Source organism: Centrocercus urophasianus, unplaced genomic scaffold (assembly GCF_019232065.1).
Source record: "Centrocercus urophasianus isolate 14NV4802_14NV808 unplaced genomic scaffold, USGS_Curo_1.0 seq_15, whole genome shotgun sequence".
Lineage (NCBI taxonomy): Eukaryota > Metazoa > Chordata > Aves > Galliformes > Phasianidae > Centrocercus > Centrocercus urophasianus.
Genome location: NW_024884697.1, coordinates 34,687,266 through 34,711,850, shown reverse-complemented (window position 1 = coordinate 34,711,850; position 24,585 = coordinate 34,687,266). Strand labels below are relative to the sequence as shown.

The window sequence follows — 24,585 nt, the reverse complement described above, 5'->3', positions numbered from 1 at the left end:
TCAAGAGGCACGGACAGGTCATTTGACTTGTTTGCTGGGACTCCAAGAGATAAGGTCCTCTGAATGTCAAATTACAAAGAAAAGGGGGAAAAAACAAGCTAAGTAAACATATGTCACAGCTGTCCACCCAGAGTCTTCAAACTGTGCTGTTTCATGTGACCCAACCTAATCCTCCATGATCTCTCAGGATTCACAGTCTGCAAACAGAGCCTGTCGTTACACTCTGACGTTCCTGTTCTCCAGATCTACTCTTTCAAATGAAGACTTTGCATTAACAAAACCTACTAAAGTAAGAATATTACTTGCATGTGCAATACAGCACGGGCCGGCAGAAGGGAAGTGCTCCCTCAGCATTCTGGCTTATACTGCTCCTTGTACTGTACCACTGCTTTAGCAAAAGAGCCAGGAACTCAAAAAGTGACAAGTTGGCATGACCCAAGTAAGAGCACTATTTGGAACAAATACACTACAAGAGGTCACTGAGTTGTCTTTCGTCTACTAACATCATCATTTTACGAAGAGTTACCAATCCTAGGACTGTTGCCACAATTCTGAGCTGCACTGTTTAGAAAAACATCCAGAGGAGAGACAAGAACACCTTCAGAACCTTCAGACACACTTCCTCATCTGACAGTCAGAGCAAATACCTCCATAAAAGCCTAGCCCAGCCCCTAAGACCTGTTTCTCACAACTACCTTGTGAACATTAGCACTGATCCGGCACTGTTCCACTCTCTCCAACAATAAAATATTACACTACCTAAGAAGCCGACTGAGAAGGAGACTCAGCAGAAAAGGCCTAGAGTTGTGATGCTGCTTAAAGAAAGCCTCCTCAGACATTTTAATTGAGGAGGGGTATGAGGTCAGCAGCTAAAGTCCTGAAGTTTCTGTCAAAGAAGAGAAATCACAGCTCCAGAAGGATCTCAGAACTTGTGCAAGCTCTGAAACTGTAAGTGAAGAAAGGCACTGAAGAGGCAGTGACAATTGGCAATGCTTTTACCATATTTTCATTTCAAGAAAAAAATGCACTATTTCTTGGCAGTGGAATTCCTTCAAATGTTTGTTTTTAAGGAGAAAGAAAAAAAGAAAAAAGGTCTTCATTCCAAAAATAACAGCGCCCACACTAATTTTCTATGCCTAAAATAAATATTTAAATTCTTGCATCTATTTCTGAAAACCGATTTAATAACCAGATAGCTAAGGCTTGTTTTCAAACATCACAGTTTCTAACAGCAACACTGCATTTAAACTCAATGTTCTTTTCATCATATAAATGCAAGGGGACTCCCAAAAGCTTTTTTGGCTCTTAATGCATTTGCTTAACCTGCCTTGCAATAAGGACAAAAAAAAAAAAAAAAAAAAAGATAGTAGGCATCAGCACAAAAGTGGTGCAAGTTCTATTCATGTCAAGCTGACAGACAGATCAAAGAAGAGAAATAACTCAGGGAATTTTAAATATCTATTAATTTTGACACTAAAAATATAACCAAATTGAAGATGTCTTTCACAGCCTCAAACAAAATCTTTGTCAAGTACAGCTGAGCATCTCCTTGTCTCTCACTGATTTTTTGGCAGTGAGGGCATGTAGAAAGAATTTGTCATAACTACAGATTAGTCAAGTGAGTCAACACCGGGTTACCTGCCAGAAGTCTGTAAACACATAGCAAATTATATGAATATGTATTCAGTAAAGTGGAAAAATGGTATATTAAGCAAGCATTTGTGAGCACAGATTGCAGCTTTTCCCTGTACAGACAAAAGTCCAAGCAATTTACAGTGGCTCTGGTCTAAAAGTGACTTAACAGATGCAACTCACTTTAGAAATGATCAGAATGGCCAGGCTCTCACTGATTGGCAAGATTTCTGCTCTCATGTAGGTTCTAAATTCACTGCAGATATATTACATGGATCTGCTCATAAGTTAGTATGTTTCTTGAGAGTGGAAAAAGTCATTCTATAAAGCTTTTTACATACTAGAAATTGAAAGTGTGCTGTTAAACTGTAAGTTTTCTATATGAAAATGGATAGAATTTATATATTTGTAACAATTATGGCCTACTTCTTCAAGAGAAGGAAGAAAAGCTTTTAGATAAAGAGTAGTATGTTTTACGGGAGGGAAAAAAAAGAAGATAATCTTGGAGCACCCACTCTTTTCAGCATTTCTTTTAAAAGCTCTGTGATCAAACTGTTTTATCTAGCACTGTTAGCAGATACCATATTCTATAAATGCCATAATCTGCAGAAAGTTCTCTACAATGCACAAAAAATACAAAGCTTACAGATGTAAACTGAAGCAAAATTATCTTGTCAAAAACTGATCTTTGTCAACAGAAAAGCAAAATTTGAAGACAAGGCTGAACCTAAGAACTGAAGAAGATATATTGGAGTAGGGGGTGTTCAGACTGCCTACAGGCACTGTCACATTACTGCTCTGCTCATTTTGCCTATGACACTGTTAGCCACATAGTAGTCATAGTGTCATTTATCAGACACCAGGCCCTTCTCTGCAGGCTTTTGTTTTTTTTTTTTCCATCAACAATGATCTGAAATTTGGAGTATTTCCTTTAATTTTCTAAAATCATCAACAAATAGTAATAATTAAAAAATCCCTTTACACAATTGCATCCCAAGGCCCCCTGGCCCCTCAGCCCTAAAAAGCAGCTAAGGGAAATTGTGGCATGAAATACTACATGCATTTGATTTTGACACAGAGATGCATGACTGCAAAAACAAAGGCTCTCTGGAATAGAACCTTTCCCTGCAGAAAACAATAGTCCTAAATAACAGTTTTTGCCAAGTAAAATACTAACATAGTTTAACACTAATAAATCCTCACTTTGTTCACACAAATGTACATATACTGACTTTAATAGGAGAATGTACACATGGAAGCAAAGGTAGCCCACAGACCTAAAGTGTTTGAAAGTAATGGCAAATGTACCCTTGGCTTTCTGTGGTGTCAGGACTGGCCCGATGAATATATAATTCCGCTATACTTACAGAAACATTATGGCAGATCATCCAAAAATATCTCAATGAAAGATTTATGAAACCATATTCTATGCAGCATTCTGATGGCATTTGGTAGTAAGATGACGACAGACGTAAGAACCACTTCAAAAGCTGTAGCACTAAGTAATTGAGCCCTAGGCAGACTTAGCTCTTTATGGATACCAGACGTATTTTATCTTACTTTCATACTTTTATCTGAGCATACAAAGAAAATACTCAGGAAAACGCTGGATGAGAGAACTAGACCAAATGCATGTAGCATGCTCAGTCCTTCAGCCTGTATTTAAAACAATTCAGATTAGCACAGTTGTGAATATTAAAGCGGGATCTTTTCAGCTCTGCATGAACAAAAATTTTTAGACTTTCCATAAGATGATGGCATTTGGGTTATACATAGTAGATAATAAGCATAATTTTCCTTCTGCGAGCAAAATCATTTACTGAAATGTCCCAGACAAGCAGAAGATGAGTGTATGATTTAAGGACACTGCTCGTTACCTTTTTTCTCCAGATGTTCCCACCAATCCACAAGAGGAGGGCTGGGTGTGCAGGGCTGCAGCAATGGTTGCACTCTGCAGTACAGCAGGGAGCTACAATGCTTGAGCTAAGAAAACCTGCAGCTGCCTCACCCCAACAGCATTACACATCACAGCCAGATAAACAGGTAGCTGCTGATACATCACCTGGTGTAGGGAACCTGCTTTGGCAGGGGGGTTGGACTCGATAATCTCTGGAGGTCCCTTCCAACCCCTACAATTCTGTGATTCTGTGATTCTGCTCTGACAGCGCTGTTCCCAGTACAACTCAGCAGGGCCTTCCCCATGTGCAGACACCTAGATGTTTTTCCATGGCATCTCCAGCTGCTTGGGCTCCATGGAACTTGAGGGTAACGCTAACTCCCCTGCCTGTGCACTTGCAGCAGACGTTCCCTGAGCCCAAAGTGGCAAAATGAGTTGCCATGTGCTGGGCTCCTTCACTTCTACACAAACCTACGTGCTGCTGTGGGAGGACCCTCCAGCTGGAGGATCTCTAGAGCAGATGACATGCCAACCACTTTGCTACAAAACCTTACTGATTTAAGTATGGAAACAAATGCAATAGAAAAAGCAACAAGCATTATAAAATTTAGTTTGTTAATTTGCTTTGATGGCTATATACACCACTGGGAATACTTGATCTATTACAGGAAGTAGTGTGGTGTACAAATAAAGCCTTACTAGCACGAAACTTTCACAGCTCTGAACACTACAGGAGTACATTTTTACAAATGAGTTTCCCATGTTTATGTGCTATAAGCAAAGAAAAATCAGCGTAGCAGTCTCAGTATGAATGACGTCTACACAGATTCCAGGTTTATCTCCTTCCTTCAAAATATAGGTGAAAGCACAGGGAGAGACCAAAAGAGCAGCAACATACTCTGAACCTTTCCTCTAATGTTTGTTGTTTCTTGCCCATTTTCTTTAAATATTTATTCCTGTAAGTTATGTGCTTTGTTAGTAGTTATTACCCAAAACACTTGTGTGCAACTGTTGCACACTGGAAACAACAATTTGTCCCGGTTACATATGGTCTATAAAAGACACTTTATACCCTTTTGTTGATATATTTTCAACTCGAGGTCAAAAGAGAAAAATATGCAAAAAACCTTATCAAAATTCATAGATTGCTTTCACCTATTCCTCAACATATCTCAAGTGGATGCAACACTGAGATGGTAAATGTTTGCTATTTGTGTGCATTCCTAAATTCTACAAATTCTTCCTGAGCTGTTTAGTCACTTTCATTACTGTTGCAGTAGAGCACACATTCTCTGTGAGCTGCTGAGCTACCAGCAAAGATTACCATTGCAGAATCTGCATTTTCTTAATGAAAATGAAGTTGCTTCTGAAAATAAACAAATATAATTAGCAAGCCACTGCTGTGTGAAATTTGCACCATTCTCTTGTTAACCTATATGTCAAAACATATTACTTTTGTGCATGTAAATTTGCATTTGCAGTTCAGTAACCTCGCAGATCATGATCTAACCACTTTGGAAGCATAATCTTACAAGAAATAAAAACAAATCCAGTGTCTTGCTGTAGTGTGTTATTTTATTAGCAGCTTTCTCTTCAGCGCTTTTAAGTGCTTAGGGCTTGATCTTCATAAACTGCATCCTGTCTACAAGGAGTCATATTATTTCCACAACAATTTTTAATTGCTTCCCTGCTCCCAATTAAGTCAAAATGGTCCTCTCTTCCATCTGGCTTCCTTATTACAGGGTTGGGCCTAAGTACACAAACATATTATTAAACAACATCATTTCCAGTTACTTGTGGGTGAAAAATTTGGTCTGGTAGAGCAACCTGAGATTCTCACACAAAGAGCTCACCAACCCAAGCAGCTGCTAGAATGCATTCTGTATCACCTCCTAACAGCAGATGAACTCTCCTTACTGTTCTTAATTTCAAGTGGCCCCATACGAAACATGAAATGTTTCCTTTCCAGATGTAACTCATCCTGTGATTACCTACTTTGCCTAGAAACTAGATAAAAATAGGAACTTTGTGTATTAAATGTTTTGCAGGCCAGTATTTTATACCACCCTTCACAAATTAAAAACAAACAAAAGAGAGTCCAGCTCCCCGCCTTCGCAGCTCTGGCTGGCAATATGATTTTACCACCACCTAAATTACTTCTCCCACTCCCTCACAGAACATGTAGCAGCAGAATCACCTTTTTGTACCTTCTGCTGATCAGAAACTGCAGGAACTCACAAACTTGAACAGTGATGCTGGTTGATAAAGATGGATCTATTGAATCCTGCTCCCCTCCTGCACCTGGATACAGCTCATTTGTCCCCTCCTCAAGCAGTAGACCATGCCAGCTATACAGCATCAGGTCCACTTTTCTTGACATACAGAAAGCCTTCGAAATATACACACTCCCACTTTTGCAGGGAGCACATTCAAAACTAGCTCAACTCTGCTAACTCCCACTCTGCAGTGCTACTCTTAACTAAAAGTCACTTTAGAGTTGGAACTGCTCATTTACCCTGTTCCCCAGTATGACAGTAAAGATATCCTCTCTCTTTCTTTTTCTTTTCCAGTTCCAGCTGGAAAGTGAAAAAGGTTCAGGGAAGAAACTCATGCACAAAGTTACAGAGCATTTTCCTAATGATGAGTAACTATATAAACTAGTGCTTTTCAATCCAAAAAAGGAGACAAAGAATGATGCAACCCTGTGAAGTCACGGGGGCACAGAGAAAGAGTTTAGCTATGACTGATTATTCTCTCCTCAAATAAAGAATGACATGAGAACAACAACAACAAAAACTAGGAATCAGAATAGAAACAACCAAATGAGACAGTTCATTGGACAGTGAAGAGTCGAGATACAGAGCCCTCTGCAGAAGACACGATAGGTACTAAAAATTTACACTTCTTCAAGGACAGAAGGCTGTCAATGAACAGATATCTGCTCCAGATAATTAAATACATTACATCCACATTTGCCTTAAGAGTCTTGAGTTTGAGTGGTCAGAAAACAGGATACTTTTGAAAAAAAATCAGGCATGTTCATCTTGTTCTTACCCTCTTCCAGAGCAGCTGTGCAGAGTTCCCCCTGGGGTCAATGTACCAGCCACATGGGCTAACCAGTACAGCAGTTCCTACAGATCCAAACCTGGCAACAGACTGTCCAAACCCAGAACAAAGACTTCCACAAACACAATTCCCACAGAGGATGTCGAGTGTCTGCTCCCATTTCATCAACAGAACTCTTCACATTCTCCCTGTAGTAACTTCTCTGAAGCGCTGGCTTATTTTTATGTAGTACAGTCTTTTGTTTTTGAGATACAAAGCTAGTTAGGCATTGCTGCTGAGATTTTGTTCTCGTGCCATGAATCTCCTGTATGATGACAATGAAAATGCACTGCAAGGGAACAGTGCAGTACTCTAAAATATTAAATATTGATCCTTGGAATCTACAGTTTTTTCTCTCCCTTAATATGGTTTGGTGATATATGTACTGTACTGTCTTTTTCGCTCACCTTTGTGCTCACCTATATGGTTAACATGCTGGAGGACAGACTTGATATCAGCACTTCAATTATTTTATCAAGAACTGTTGGAACAGGTCCTTAAAATCTGGGGACCATTATCTGTTATTAATACCTTCAGAATATTATACAGAGAAAAACCAGAGATTAGAGTATGCTTTAGAGCTGCAGTCTGTGTGCTAGGCAACACCTCACCTATCAAAGAAGGGCAATCCAATTCTCCTGATTCAAACAGATTTGTATGACTTTGCAACAGCTGAGAAGACAACAACGTTCCATCACCCTTGTTCTCTGGTTCTTGTATCACTTCAGATTATGCTTTCAGGCAATTTCCAACATATACATATAGGAATGTCTTTGCCTGGTGAAAATCAGGAGCAGACACAGCCCTAGCCACGTGCTTTTACTTCCCAAATGATGAACAATAAGGATACCAGTATTTCCAGTCTCATGCTGTCTGGCAGGACAACGTCTGGCTCCTTCATATATACTTTATGTCCTACCTTTTACACTGGGAACAGGTTCATCTTCTCTAAGTGACATGCACCCCAGTCAAGAGTCATTTCATGACTCTCTTAAGTCTGTTAAAATTTACTCAAGCAGTTTTCACATCATATTCACTCTCAGTAATTCACGCTGCAGCTCTTCTATTAATAAACAGCAGGCGCAGACAGAAGCATCTCTTTTACAAGAAACTCTATTATGTCACCTCTGGACTTAGGTTACATGCTCTGCTCACTCCTGGCATTTGTCACACAATACAGCATACTATTTGGGATAAAGAAAAATGTTTGAACGTTGAACTTCGAAATGTTCAGTGAATGCCATAGCTCTTCAGCTATGATAGTAGGTTTTAGGTGGCCAATACAAAATTATTTTTATGTGGCAGAATGGCTTCAGCAGGGGAGCTGACTGCAGACTTAGAGCAGTGGTAGATTGTTGCCTGTCATTTTGCTATATAAATGAGGAATATTCAAGAAACCTTAATTTTTCAGATGTATATTAAGAATGTTCAAAATCTCAAGCACTTCTGCAGTTTTGTTCTCTGCTCCATTTGTTTCCTTATGGAGGAAGACAGTTACCCAACTCACAAGCTGTACTTATGGCCTAGCACTAGTGATAGTACCTCTGGGAAATGTTATCTGTTGTTTTGAAGATGAGATCACAACAATTTGTCCTCTCCTTCAAGATATCTACTCAAAGTTACCACATGCAACCCACCCTTTGTCTGCAATGCTCGTTTCTTCCATTCTGTTTATGACCTCAGTAAACAATGAGTAATTGTCCTGAATCATATGCCAGTCGTTCAGTGTGGGAAAAGAACTAGAATGAAGACAAGAGAACTGGGCAGTGTAGACCTTTGAGGAAAACAGGCAAATGAGTTCACACGAATTACCATCAATTTCTCCCAGATAGGCAGTTCTGAGCAATTTATTTTTGTTTAATCCTAGTATATGTATGTAAAATATTTAGTATGTGATACATACACAGACAAATGAAATTCATCTGTAGAAATATACAATTGGCCTCAGTCATTATCCAGGCAACATAAAACATTTAGATTTATAATAAGCCTGAAACACATTTTCAAGACCTCATCACACAATTTCTCACAGTTCCGTCAGATTATGATTCAATTCACTATTGTGGGGTTGGTGGCTTTTTTTTTTTTTTTGCATAAAGGCAGACAAAACAATAGCCTCATGCTATTAAAATACCAGGAAAAACGTTGTCAAGAAAAATGAAAAGGTGCCAATCTTTTTTCAGTTCTGCAGAACTGAAGGTTTAAGTGCACCTTCCAGCAAGAAATTTTTGGAAAAAACCTGCTGGGACTAATTAATCCCTAATTGTCAAATTCTTGGATGGAAAGATTTGATGCATACAAACCACAGACACTGTGCTAACTGATTCTTTTCTGAGTGGAGCAAACTGACTGGTGGTGATTGAATTGTACATACACATCCTCCCCTTGCTCCCTTGCAGAAGGCAGCTTGAGCTGTGCTGGAAGAACCCAACAGGAGTGGGAGTCATTCCTGCCATCAGTAAGAAAGAAAGAATCCTGCTTATCAACTTGCAGCTTCACAAAGACAGCTGCTCTCCAGCTCCCAAGTCCACAAATTACAAGGTTATATCAGAATATAAACTGAGGTATATTTTTTGTACAATTTTCCTGACAAAACCTTATGTTATGTGCTATTAAATGTGTTATAAATTATATATTATATAAATTAATTGGAACACCTCATGTCAATTCCACCCTTCAGCTAACAGTTTGAGAGCTAAGTAGAAAAGACAGACTGTTTTCACACAGTACTAAAATAAACAGAAAGACCAGGCACACTTGAAAAATCAACTCAAAACCATTTTTTAGAACGTCACACAGAGTAGCACAAGACATTAGTTATGATGATTGTAATTAGCACCCAGACATACAAAGTCAATACTACATTTCCTCAGCTCGTAACTGCATTGTACCACAGGACAAGTGAAAAAAAGCGAATTGTGGAAATATTTTGCCTTGTTTCAGTAATCTGTCTCTCAATCACTTGTTTGCTTTTTTTTTTTTTTTTTTTTACTCCCCTAAAACACTGTAAGTGGAACAGCATCTCTTAAAAACTACCACATAGGCAGTCTTTAAGATCTTTCACTACTCCATTTTTCAAGGCAAGAGAGCTTAAGTTTGAAAAGGAGCAGCAGCCATTCCACGCCTCTTGCTCCAATCTGACCAACAGACTTCAGCAAGGGGATGGGGTACTCTCCAATCCCTCTATTTTCAGCCCTCTTCCCCTACAGGTGTCCTCCCTCCGGCTGACCAGCACCTCTGCAATGCTCCCCCATTTAATCCCTGCCCTCAGAGGCACTGCACAGAGGTGACCGATTGCCATGTACCAAATTATCCTGGCCTGCCCAGGGACAAGACTCCTGCTTGCTCTCCATGAACCATGTCAGATCTACAGAGACAAAGCCACCCACACATTTCCTTTGTAGCTCAAGACTGATCATACACAAAGAGCAGATCTATCAAGGCAGATACACAGTGGCTTCTGAGAGCAGAATGGAGCGGAAGATTAGGAAATCACCTGTAATAATTCTTCCCTTTCTAGTCTGAATTCCTAAGAGGCATTTTCTTCTCTTCCAGAGCCATTGTCCTCCCTGTAAGGGCTCAGCTGTTAATGTCACTATCTTTTGAAACAGGTCATGATAATGGCAAGCTAGCTTTGGGCATATTGCTTCAAGCTCATTAATATGCATGTTCTCTCTCCATTCATTTGTTTCTGTATTTACTTTGAAGTTGCCTAGCTGGAACCTGCATTGCTTTTCTGCATTAAGACTCTTGGCTGGCATTTTTCAGCTTGCTGCATCTGGTTTTTGTTGATTCTGTGTTTTTTGTTTTTTTTTTTTTTTTTAATCTAGGTTGGAAATGGAACAGAATATTGCAAAAGCCAGTTAATAGCACATCAAGTGACATTTGGTGCCCAACTGAATGCATTTCTTGGCCTCCTCACCCTCTCCACTGAGAGATGTTCTTTCTACTTGCTCTCAAACTGACTTTGTTTACATTGCAAATTTTAGGGCAAGTTACATCTCTGTATTTGTCAAGCACCTGCCTCAGGGGAGAATAGCTCTTCACTGTGCATCCACAAAAAAATAACAACACCTGGGTTACCGTAAGGCTCTTTTCTAAATGTCTCTTCCACCTGAAAGAGCTATTTCCAGCATGGGAGGAGAAATCAACTTTGACTCAGATATCAAATTCTCAGTATGATAAGGAAAAGTGATTCAACTGTCTTCTTTTATTTTTGGCTTTGTGATTCGGGAGCAGTTCATTGTTCAGATGACATAGTCAGTCATAACTGAATTTCTGTGAGGGGGAAGAGTAAAAGCATTTATATAATATTCAGAGGTCATTTTATATTAATATCTCTCCCAAACAGATTAGTCTCAACCTTGTACGCTGCAACAGGTCCACGTCCATGTCATCTAAGGTTATTATGGGGTGAAAGACTTGGACATACTATTTTCCTCAGAATACCCACAGAAATAGCCAGTTAGCTAGTTCTTCTTGAGGATGCAGGTCATGACAAGGTAGCTCTGCTTCCTACCAAGTCCATTCCTAGCAAATTTGCAAACACACAGCTTTCTTAAGTCCTCCCTACAAACAGCAGTTTCTTCTCAGCAGGTAGCCATTATAAAAGCAAAGAACATATCCTGAAATGTGTGAGAGGAAGAGGCCAGGAGCAAAACATCAAGCCTGTCTAAGCAGAGAGTGGAGCTGTCTGATTATATAAATTTGCTGGCCTCTTCTGGAAGGCTACAGGAGGAAAAAAAAGAAAAAAAGAAAAAAAACAGGTACAAACTCCTTTTTCAGCAGACTCTAAGACACTGCTAAGACAGTGTATCAAAACTATGATAGTTTAATAGAACTTTCATTGAATCTGCTTGTAATAGTGTCCAGTTAAATTGATGAAATACAAAATTCAGCTCACAGCCACTGGCTGAGGCAGTTGACCACAGTCTAGATCTACTGCTGCTTAATCTTGGCTTAGTAACTACATATTCTCCAACAGGAACAGTAGTAAGGATGTAAAATCATTTTAAAATCCATCACACACTACAATGCAGTGAGCATCTGCAAGACTGATAAGTGAATGCAGGGAACAGCAATGCTAAGAGCCAAAGCGGCCACCTGTGGAGGAACTAACAAAGCAGAGCTGAGAGTGTGCACCAAAATATTTTCTTCTATTTTTTTTCCCCCCAAAATGACCTTACTTACTTGTTTTCAGTACCTTAAAGCAAACAAAATCCATTTCAGTGAACCCTTGAAACTGGATTGTTACTCCAGATAAATAATAAAACTGATTACCCAAGCATTAGCGTGTTTAGCTTTGCTCCTAATAAAAACAATGGAAAAAGACCTAAAGCTCTGTGATCGTCACAGCACAGTCACTCATAATTTGAACCAGCTCTGGTAAAAACAATGCATGTCACTTCAATAATCAAAAAGGATGACAGGTAAGAGAGAGCATGCTACAGAACAATTTAACTCACGGTGGCTAATTTCTGAACATCTTCATCAGATGCTCCCAATGAAGCGAGTCCTATCTCTTGTGAAAACTGGGCAAACTTAGGATCAGCAAGTAGAGGCACATGTCCCAGAAGTTCATGGCATGTATCCCTAGAGGAATGGGAATGAGAAGAGAGCCATTACAGGAATAAATGCCATAGTAATTCCATAATCAATTTAACATAAACCATTTTGGTCAGACCTCTACTCAAAATGTCTTATCACAAAACATATTTTTTACATTACAGTTCTTCCCTGTGCACAGTTCTACATAAAGACATGAGTTTATTTCTATTAAATGGATTAGCACCACTTTTTCCATGATTTCCCCATCATTTACAGACTAACTGGAAGGCACAATCACTGCTGTCTTTCAGGCCTAGTTCCATGAAGAGCAAATTGCTTGTCTTACAATACAGTTTACAGCAATTCTATCCACACAAATCAAGTTCAAGACCCAACACAAACTCTTCCTCTTCTCCATTCCCCTTTCCACATCCCGGTACAGCTCCACAACCAAATGTTTTGCAGCTTACCTGTAGAAATTTAGCACGATAATTACAAAGGTAACTGGTGTGTCTAACTTCACATTTGCCCTGACTTCCTATTGTAATCAGTGGTTACTTTTATTATGAAGTCCAGTTCTTACCAGGCAGGTTTCAGAAAAAAGCAGATAACCTGTCTTGTTTCAAAAAGAACTACTGTCTACACCTGTAAGTGCATTATTAGTCACAACAAAGTGCAAATATAAGTCTACAAAAAACTGCTAACCAAACACACAAAAGTGCACATGTATCATCTACAAAAGCTCTCAAACAATTCTGAAAGTTTTGGTGCATTTGTTCACAGAAAATAATGGACTTGGTAATAAAGTTCACTTTAAAAAATCAGATCTGACATTTCCTTTGCTTTTGTCTCTTCAAAGACATTTCTCTTGTTTTTTTTTTCTTTTAAGCTGTAAACAAATGTTTTAAAGGCAGGGAGAAAACATCAAGATATTTGCTTTCTATCCAAAATCATCCTATTTGTCTTTTATAAACTATTTTTGTTCTAAAAGACACAGAACCTGACACTTCAGATAAATCATAAAAACAACGCTATATATAATTTAGAGTTTCCGATTCTTATTCGCAATTCCTTACCATAAATTCTGTGCCAACTGTGCCTAGATAGACACTACCTTCTGAATGTGTGCAAACGAGCATTACCATAGCACTTCTGGCATTCCTAGTTTGCCTCAGCAACAGCCTATCAGAAATGCAGTTTGGGTATTGTAGGCCATCTTCTCCGCTCAGATGGTCTCACTCATTGCTTACCAACATTTGCTCGTGTTACATTCGCACTTTCTGGTGAGATGCATACAGCTCTGAAGCTGCGCACGACAAGTTGGAACTGAGTTCACATTTAAGTAATTCATTCGATCATCCAGAATAATTACCAAATCTCACTTCTCTTCTTTCCCAGGCATAAGCATTTCCAAAAGATGCGGGGGACATAAGCAAACGCTCATGACACATGAGCACACGTTCCATAGACACTGACTAGAGATTCAGTTGCAGTAATACCGACTGAGTGTACTGCCTGAAAAAGAGGAGGCTGAAGGGAGGACCCGTGGTGGCCTACAGCTCCTCTCGAGGGGAGCAGAAGGGCAGCGCTGAGCTCTGCTCTCTGGTAACAGTACCAGGAACAGAGGGAACAGCATGGAGCTTTGTCAGGGGAGGGTCAGGCTGGGGATTAGGAGAATGATCTTCACTAGAGGGTAGTCAGGCCATGGAACAGGCAGCCCAGGGCAGTGGTCACAGCATCAAGGCAACAAAGTGCAAGAAGCATTTGGACAACACTACTGACATAAGGATTTGATTTTTGGGTGTGCAGCCAGGAGTTGCTTTCGATGATCCTTATCAGTGCCCTCCAAATCAGGATCTTCTGTGATTGTATGCTTACCTTTACTGGTGTTCTTATCTCTATTCAACAGCTAAGGAACATGTATGATACGTACAGCTGGCCAGGAACAGTATCAGACTTAGTTACTTAGCTAAAGAAAATTGTTTGCTTTTTTTGTTTTCCTCCCTCATTCTCTGGCAAAGTTTGTGTTTCTTTCTGAAAGTAAGATCTTTTCTCCCTTTTTCTACATCACAGCATGCCCTTCTAGAACACAAGAGATTCCTGCTTTCTCTGTTTTTCTTCAAAACAGCTGACAAGAAAACTTTTCTTTCCTTGCCTCCATACCCTTTCGCTTGGTGGTGCTCTGAGACGTGAAAGATGATCAAAGTTTCCTACCACAAGACCTGTAGCTTAGATAGCATTCCTTTCCTCATTAGAGTTCAGACTTGAAAAATTGGCTTGCTCTGCATGGTATCTCTTTGTTCAGGAGATGGTTTGCATCACTTGGGCGGATAATCAAAGGGTAATGACCCTTTTTTACTAATTTAGTTTCAGTCACAACAATTTCTTGTCATCTCCTGCAAGGTTTAGCTCACTAATAACACAAAGAACTGCAGAAAAATGAAGTTTGCTGTATGATGGATACACTGAGAGAATTACCAGTGCCAAACAATTCACTGGAGGAGTCTGATTTCTCTAGCCATTACCTTCAGTGCAGAAAGGGGCCACAAACGCACTCCCTGGAAGTCCAGAGCTTGTAATTCCACTTCCCATCTACACTGAAGAAATCAACACAGACTGCCGAACACTTCACCAGATCTATTTAAGGTAACTTCATACTAGTAGTTCAAATAAGGAGAACAAAGGAAAATAAGCGGGACTGGCTTCAAGTTCTTGGCTCCAGGAAGGATTCTGCAATGCCTGTGGTACCTGAGTGACTATCTACATCTCTATTTTCCTGTGCAGAAGTTGCAGCTCCCAGAAACAAGTGAGCAAAGACGTGTTTTTCCTAGTTCTGCACTGGGGTATAGGCTCTTTATGTCACTTCCACCCTCACACAAAAAGAGAACAGACAAAGGCTAGCCTGGCCCTATAAACTTGTCTTTCTGCTGGCAAGAGGAGGAAAATGCAGAGGCAGAAAATACTTCTCTTCTGCCTTCAGTTTGTAGATTTTTGCATTAAAACTATTGTTTTAACTGAGTAGTTATAAAAAAAAAGGAAGCTTGAAACCAAAGAGCATGGGGAAAAAAAACAAAAAAACTAAACAGTAACAGAAAAACACCACAAAAGCCCACACCTTCCAGGAAGAACCATGAACCAGCATTTGAGATTGTCACTGGAGTCTGCTAGATTTCCCTGCCAGTCTGGTCCTTTATAGATAGCCTAAACAACATAATTCTCTGCTTAACTACCAAGGCTTGATTCTTTTGTTTTGTTTTATTCAGAAAATAATTAAGTTCCTTTAATTTATTCCCACACATCGCTCAGAGAAAATAAGATTTTTGTATTGCACTTTTCACAGCAAAAGATTTTTCTTGAAGTAAATTAGCAGAGCAGAGGAAATCCATATAACTCTGTGAACGTAGTAGGAACATAATGAAACTGAGGACGAAATGTTTTAAAATGAATATAGTAGTGATACAGATCAAACCAAATGAACTCTCTAATTTGTATCTAGCTCTATATCCTGGGTGTTAAATCTGATGGAAAGCCCACTGAAGTCAAAAGGAGTCTTTTTAGCAGGTTTATATCATTGAAATGCAACATTCACCAAGCCATGGACCTGCAACAAACCTCATTATGGTCCCATATATCAACTAGTACATCTCAGGGCATTGCAGCTGCAGCAGAAGATGAAGAGCTGTCCTTCCTCAAGTCAGTTTAGTTTTGCCATTGATTTCAACAAAGCCAGAATTTCACTCTACATTTCCAATAACAATTACTATGTGCTCCATTTTATGAAAAGAAATCACACAAAATATGAAAAGGATTTTCAAAATTTTCCTACAGAGTTCCTCCCAGTCAGTGCAACATTTTAAATAGTTTCAGAACAAGCAGGTCTGCAGAAAGAAAGCAACATAATTAGGGTGTGACAACTTCCTTCCTCTATTAGTCATATTCAGAGTTGTTAAGACCAAAACCTGAATTTTTAAGCTCAGCCCAAACAGGGAACAAAATTATTAACTCTATTTTAATAAGTATTACCACACAGTGACTTTCCAGATGCCACAACCAGAAAGGTTACAGAAAGTAGGTGTAATTACTAAGGTTTTAGTATGATACAGAGTAATTCTGAAAGTAAGCAGTATCCTGAAAACCATACAGGTCACAAATATACAAATCAATGAACATGAGAACATTAGCAAGAGTATAGGCACACTTGCTTGTTTCCTGGATGATGTTCCACTTAGAGTTATATACCTAAATCCCCTATCAATAGATGAAAGCCCACTCCTAATTATATATGAGGTTAATAAAAATCTGAGTATTGCTGAATATTGGCAGGTGTTGCAAACACTAAAGAAAATATTTGGTGCAATGCCTAGTATTTCCTAAGTGTAATTTATTTTTTTGAAATACCTACAGATGTTCTCAGGCAGACCAGAGGAGGTCCAGCACCATACATACAAGGCAGTCTTTCTGGGTTTTACATTGTAGCAATTACCTTAAAACTTTCAAAAATTAAAGTCCTAATTACAGAGATTACAGAAGTGAGTGCATTAATTCAGAGACCAGCACCTTTTATCCAACACAAACATGCACACAAAACTAGCCTCACAGTACCTCAGCAGATACTCTGCTCTGTTCACACACCGAAAAGATGAGTGGATGTGCGTGGTACAGCACCACCTGCTGACTCTGTCCAGAATAATGTTAGAGCATTTTTAGATGCAGCTTACTATGCAGTTCCATTAATCCTTTTACATAAAAAAAAAAAAAATAATACTATTCCATGGTTTCAGCACTCTATTCAGGAAATCAAAGTTAGGCATGGGTCCAAATGTTCACATGAGTGAAGCTGAATACATACATACGAACTCTTTATTTCTGCCAAATTTTACAGAAAGTAGCATGAGCTGAATAATCAATGCTGCAATTTCATGGTAGCTTTCTGGTAAGTGATTCACTACATAAATACCATTCCTGTGGTTTGCAAGATTAGCTGATGCTTTTGGTGAAACTGCCTCCATACTAGCTGGCATGTTAGTACTGCACAGAGCACAACACGTGTAACACAACAATCAAAATCACTCCAATCTTTTTTTCCTTCCACATTTTCATCAAGAGATCAACAGCTAGAATATTTCATCTCAACACATAATATTCTGTTCCAAAAAAGCTGCAGTGTTGTTCCATGAGAGTCATAATTGATGTTCATCTTCTTCCTAATAATGTTCTCTGTAACAAACTTCATACATAACACCCTCTCTGGGTGAAAGAACTGTGCCTCATGATTTGCTTTGGCTGTTTCATAGGCACAGTACAAAGCTCAGCTGCAGAGTCTGGCCCCAAAAAGATAAATGGAGATACAAGACAACCAAACCATAATTCCAAAAGCAAATTTTTTCAAGAGATTCAGGGCTTCCCTTACAAGCTTCTTTCTTTAGCTGTCCACCAGAAAAAGTCGAACTGTAGTCACTTTTTCAAAATACATATTTGAAAGCTCCATCTTCCACTACAAAATAATACAGGTAGATTTTTTGATCCACTAGATAAATAAAACAGCTATTTAAGATCTTTGTAAAAAGTCCATGAGAAAACTCCTAATCAAATTCAGATTCTTCAGCATGAAGGGCTTTATCACTGACAGGGTAGCTGCATTTGTGACACGGTTCTTCTTTTCAACCTTGCCTAGTTCACTTGGGTCTTTTAAGAATCCTACAAGCACATTTTTTCACCACTAAAGCAAATGAAGCAACTTACGGTTCTGGGGTGTAGAGAGGATCCGAGCCATGTCGTACATACTGAGTACAGTGAAAAACTCTGTATGCTAAGCCAGCTAAAAAGTCTCGAGGAGAGAGATATCCAGCAACCGGTCTCACTGTGAAGCCAGACCTTTCTGAAGTGAAGGAGATAATAAAACACCATATTATAAATTACAATATCAATTTCTAAGGACAAGTAACGGGTCTGCAGTTAATTACCAGAAACATGGCATGGAGAGTCACGGCTGAAGGTCACCACACATAATCTTCATCTATTAAGAACAAGAATTATTTTGCATTGCTAGCGTATTTTTAATGAAAACACCTCGAGGTACTTCAAAGTTTGTTTAAATAACTTTGTATAGAAAGGAAGGTAAAGTGCCATAAGGGATGTTCTCAAATCACAAAGCATCTGATTTTTACATCTCGCAGCAAAGCAGGAAAAAGTTATCCAAAACAGAGGATGACTTCTGCAAAATGTATTGAAAACAAACAGAACAAAATAGGATTAAACCAAACCTGCCCTTATTTTTTTACAGATAAATACTGATTTGTGATAGTAAAATACTGAATTTCAAATCTAAAGTCCTCATTTAAATGTTTAACAAAGTGTTCAGTTGACAGATTAGTCCCAGTGGAGAATTATTTCAGATTGAATAACTTTGAAGAGGACATTTCTCCCCCAAACTCATTCTTAATTCCTTGCAAGCGTTTACAAGATATTGTTCCAAGCATTTCTTCAACAGATATTAGTGCATTCTATTCAGTCTAAAAACATATTTGTGAAAAATATGCTAATTTTTGTGTTTCTAGTTAAGGAAAAAGAGCCTAATTCCTTAGGGAATCATAGTGCAGTCTATGAGAATCCCACGACACATCAAAATCAAAAGATCAATGAGTCACTCATCAGTAAATGCAATTACTGACAAACAAGAGTTAAGGATGAAGCAGAGACTGGGGAAAGTAAGCCGCTCATTATCAATTTTGTATTTCTTTCAGTTAAAAATCTACGCTTGGGAAAACACACTTAGCCTTTTTCTTTATTTCCTCTACATAACACTTAACAGCCCATAACATTGCTTTCTAAACACATGTCTGTACAGTATTTTAATTCCTGAGCACCTGAGGAAGAAGATTAAGGCATAAGGATGTGTGTCTGAAAGAAGCCCTGGGAGAAGAGAAAATCTTAATTGAACGCTTTGGCAGCTCTGGAGTTAAAAACCAACAGGTTCTTCTCGTCTGTCGCTTCTCCTTCCACATGGGATACATTTCCATCACAGATGAGAAAGCAGAGTATTTCCAAACTTAAATAAGTGATATCCTGATCATTTAAAAATACCACAGAAGTTGTAGATCATCCATGGAACCCCCCTGATTTTCTCCATACATCAGTGTGAGCCTCATGAGGTTTTAAGCGGTCTGGAGAGCCTCATATTTTCCTTTTTCCTTAAATGCTTAGATAAGTGGGAACACACACTGTGGTTACCAGGACACCCATGCTCCATTATCAGAACAGCAGAGCTAACTCAGCTCTTTTTCACCATACACAAGGACTTTTCTCCCTGTGTAGGACAACATCAATGCGGCATGTGATTATTTATTTAACTCATCTCAGCTTCATATCCTCTTCCATGAATAGGATAAACCACAGCTGGCTGATAGCACTGGGAGCCTTTCTATTCAATATGCTTTGCACTACATTCTAACAGAAAGGAGTGTTTCAAGAAGCATTACCTACTGATAAATCAAACATGAATCTTACCTTTAAGAAAAATAGAGACATCTTCCAGCTGAGGCACATTATCCTCTCTATATCCACAGTACTTAGTCAGCAGAGGAAAGTTCTTTAAATATTCACGACAAGCATGGGTGGGATAGAGTTTGCTGAGTTCCCTGAACACCACCCCCCATGTTTTAATTTCTTCAGCTGTGTACTCCACTCTGGGAATGGGTTGACCACTGTTGAGGGGAAAAAAAAAAAAAAAGGGATATTATAGAGTATATTTGAATACAGATTGTATATTGACTCTGGATGGCAGAATTTCTTTGCTACTTTAATAATTATAACTACATAGAGCCTGTTAAAAAAAAAACAAACTACTTTAAAGTGATGACTAGATCCTTAGAATTCCTTAGAATTTTTTCCTAATGCTATGTTGTATTACATTTATTTCATAAGAACTGCATTTCTTAATATGCAGTGAGATGACTTCCACAACATAACAGAAAGACGGATTTCTTATATGATGCATCTGTATACCAAAGTAATAGCTTTGCTTTCTGCCACTTTTGTAATGGTTACCTGAAGCTCCAAATTCAGTTTAATTTGTACATTCAGTAAAACCATCAATTGATTGCTCTGTCTGTTCCCTGTAACACACAATATTCACAGGCTCTCATTTTAAAAATGAAGATTAGGCAATTATCTAGATGTTTAGAAACACATAGAAACAACAAAGTACGTATACTTATTATTTAGACCATTGTGCATGTGTGTTTGGAACCCCATGTTCATTCAGGACTACGTGATGAGGAAGCCCGCCTTGGAGCCAACAGCCCAGAATAAATTAAACTAAGACTTTAAATACATCTCTCAGTATTTTTCTTCTACACAATTTCTCTGCCTCCTCCACCTTATATAGATGCAGAGAAATTGCAGAGCAGGAGCCTCCCGGGGAGCTTGCTGATCTGTCTCTCACATCCAAGATTTGCCTCGAGTGGTTACAGCTAATTCAAAACTGAATGACAGCACAGAGTGTGAGGGGCTCCTTCCAATTTGCACCGACTTGCATTTAGTTTTAAGGAATTTCCCATGACATAATCTTCATCTGTCATTATGACTTCCATCTAGAAACTTTATAATCTTTCTCTGGATTTAATGTTCACCATCTACTACAAGCAACTACAAAATCTGCCATCTCCTAAGGTATCCTTCTCTTCCCTCAGACTGCTGATGAGCACAGATTAGGCAGAGGGATTCCAGGTCCCTACCTCCCACAGCCCAGCCACAGAGCTGGCACCATGGGTATTCCCAGCTCAGTGTTGCAGCGTCCTCCGCAGACCCAGACAACAGCCTTGGCTGTCCCACCAGCAGTGTGCACAGCATAATCCTGCTGCAGCAGAACTACAGTGCTGTGTATTTGCTAGAGCAGTTGAGTTTCCCTCCTGGCTCTCATCTGGTTTATAATCTTGTCTTCACCATGCCAAGTAACAAGGAACGAGCCCTTTTGTCACATGTGACTGCTGTTAAGCAGTCTCTCCATGCATAAAGAGCCTCTGCCCTACATTTGTTTGTGGTTGTCCCCTTATCTTTGCTGAAAACTTACTATTTAATCCCCTCACCTTTCACTATGTCAAAGTATTCTGATCCATAGAGGTATCTGTCAGTCAAAGGATACTTTGTATGAGATGCTCACACTTGTCAAAAACGCCCTGAAGATCCAATACATTAAATTTCCTAGTTCTCCTTCAGCCACTCTTTTGCAGACACGACAAGAATTGCAATGCATGTGGTGAAGCATTGCTCACCAGCAGAAGCTGCACTGGGTCCATGTCTGTTATGCTGTGGGAGCCAATCCTTCAGATCCAGTAACTGTCTTCACCTGCACAGACCATCAATCTTAAACTGCTGCCAGCTCATGGGAAGGATAACAGAGCTACTCTAAATCGTATCATACATACCAGGTACAAATAGACTGGTACTCCACCCACCTGAGGCTACCAGAGCTGATGCAGGAGCCTCATCCCTTTTCCCTAGATGCAGCATCTACTATGGATACTGCCATTACAGGTCAGCACTGGCCCAGCAAAGCTGAAGAAATCTGAGTGCCAGTGGGAAAAAAAAATCAAGATTCTATTTAGCACATAACTAGAAAAGTATAAAGAAAACCAGGGTCCTGACGCTTGTTCACTCTTCTCTAGGAGGTTTATAATATAGTAATTGTTTCAATTAATTCATTAGTACTGAAATAAGGTTCACTGAAAATTAATTCCTTATTAGAATTTATGCCTAGTAGCACTGATCTTATTTAAAGATGATGGTGATACTGCTTTCTTTATTAAGAGTGCTTTCTTTATTGACAGGATGGAGGTAGCCAGACTCAAGGGTGGATTGTGCCATTCTTTCACTTTTCTCACCCTCTTACAAGCATGACCCACCTTGCTTTCATCACCCAATAAATCATACCAAAGGACAGCCTAGTCAGCCACAAGCAAACTGGCTTTACAAGGACATTAAAGGCTAACCTAACCTGAATTTTCATTTCCCCTTATTAAAATGGTCTTTCCATTTTGCCACAGTCATGAGCTATCAACTCATATTATGAATCCCCTCCATAAGCCTTGCATTTCTCTTCCAGATTTAATTTTCTCAGCACTTCTGCAATCTCTAATCAGTCTCAAAGGGCTAATTAGCAAGTTTAACACATTTTCACTATCTTTAGGATATAAGCTATGTGAAGGAGGGAGGAATATTTATTTTTTGGTCCATTTATTTCACAGAGTTGATCTTCATTGATGTGCTCTATTAGCACATCTTTCCCTTTAACACCTAGCACCAGCAAGGATCTGCTCCTCTAGGTTCACATCTTAGTGTTTTTCTCTCTGTCCCCAGCTGAGGCCTCTTTATGTTCTATCAAAGAAGGACGTCTACTGCTTCAGAACAGCAACTCATAAAGGAAATGTCAGTCAGGGATTTTCAACTCAATAATTTTTGACAGAGCCATTTCCTTGAGCCAATTTTTTGCAGCCAAATCTCTTCCTTTTTTTAAGGAACCAAGTTTGCGGGGTTTTTTAAACACTGGAGGATGAAAATTAGCAATGCATCAACCTCAGCTTTCAATGAGGAAGAAATACTGAGAGGTTAGCGACAATGCTCTAAATTTGCCTCTAAGAGAAGCCCTTATACCATAAGTTGTATTTTACCCTATTGTGAAGCTCTCCCAACATTTCCAGACATACCTATTCTTTTTGTATAAATAATAAGTAGTCTTCTCCAGAAAAGAAGGTGCAATGACACTGCAATGTAGTGTTAAGACACTTAAACTAGTTCTGAATGCACCAGCATGGGTAGCAGAAATAGTTCAGCTGCAGCAGCACAGGCTCCTCCTGATTTTCTCCTCGCTGGGCTGTCTCTAAGAGCAGATGTATCCAGAGACAGACCGACTGTACAGCTCCATGGATATGGCATGTCCGAGGGGTGAAAAAAGTCATGTTGGCAGATCTGAGGAATATGAATGAGTTTTTGCCACATTTTAGGTAACTGTGAAGGTCAGGGCCCTCTAAGCCATTTTTTGGTTAAAAACATTCAAAGAATCTCATTTTCCTGTTCCAGCTGCTACCATGAAGAATGTGAAATGTCTTACAACATTTGAAAATATCACTGGGATGAGGGAGTATTTGTGAGTAGATTTGCCCCCAAATAACCTGTTTCAAATTTTTTGATTTTTGTAATCTGCAGAAATGGGTACTGAGTCTTCAAAATCTAAAGAAGAAAAAGCATTTTCCTTCCTTTTATCTCTTTTTCTGGAAATGTGCAAGATTTCTCAGAAAAGATGTTTCTTGCCAGTTTCAGAGAAATAAATCCTTCTAGCAGAACACCAACCACTGCTCAGTGAGCCAGCAGGACCTTTCCAGCATTTAGACAGCTTAGAGGGGGAGAAAAGAGGAAGATATTGCCAACAGCTTAGCAGCTGTGAGATGCAGGGCACTACCATTTTCCTTACTAATAAGAGGAGAACTGTCCTAGTTTACCAAGAGAAATCTAGAAGCACACAGTACGCCCTCATCCACAGGTATCTGCTTGACATTTCACACTGCAGCAAATGTTAGGAAAGAATAACTAACTCTGCAGCAAGCATGAGACTGGGAAATAAAATCAATCAGCTGTAAGCAAACAAAAAACTTGCCTCAACTTTAATCTGAAAACTGGCTAAGCTTAGGACTTACAGTGACAAAGGGATCAAAACCCAGAGCCTGGGAAGCTTCTCCACCCACCATCCTGTCCCATCATGCAGAACATCAGTGTGCTGTAAGAGTGCCATGAGCACCCAGACAAACAAATGCCACCGGGGGCTGAAGAAAGGAAAACCAAACACTGGTGCTTGGACATATACTGTATTGGTAACAGCATAACAACAGGAATGGAACAAAACTGAAGGAGAAAGATAAATAGGATTATATGGTCACAAAGTAGACTTAGTTTTCCTGTCCCAACCTCCAGTCTTCTACAGCTCATGAATTAACTTTACAATAAGAACAAAGAAAGCAGAACCAAAAAAACTTCTAAAATGCTTTTCTGAATTGCTTCCTGATAGGATATGCCTTTCATGAAGGGAAAAAATAACTGTTGTGCTCTGCATTCTTTAAACAATATACTTTGAAATCTCAAAGGATAAAAAGAAAAGCAAAAATCTGAAAATGGAAAGGAACATGAAATCAGTATGCTCCTTCCGCTGAGAGCAAGGGCAAACAAAACAGAGCCTAATTAGAATTAGCTGAATCCTTACTTGAGAAGAAAATTGCAACATGGTAGGTATTTTTAAGTAGCACAGAAAGTTTCCCAACTTCCAGACATGGCAGCAAATTGAAAATACTGATTTGACAAGGAAAAAGATCAGAAGGCGGAACCACAAACAGCATACTTGTACATAGACACCAGTC

General features: G+C 39.2%; 1 protein-coding gene across 1 annotated transcript in view; it reads right to left on the bottom strand.

Annotated features, from left to right (window-relative positions):
* Positions 1–24,585, bottom strand: part of TPH2 (tryptophan hydroxylase 2) — a 50,890-nt gene that overhangs the window by 15,209 nt on the left and 11,096 nt on the right. Inside the window, exons 6-8 of the mRNA XM_042816007.1 lie at positions 19,688–19,884; positions 17,924–18,059; positions 12,100–12,226 (exon numbers count right to left, since the gene is read on the bottom strand). Coding sequence (XP_042671941.1) covers positions 12,100–12,226; positions 17,924–18,059; positions 19,688–19,884 — 460 coding nt within the window. The remainder of the gene's footprint in view (positions 1–12,099; positions 12,227–17,923; positions 18,060–19,687; positions 19,885–24,585) is intronic.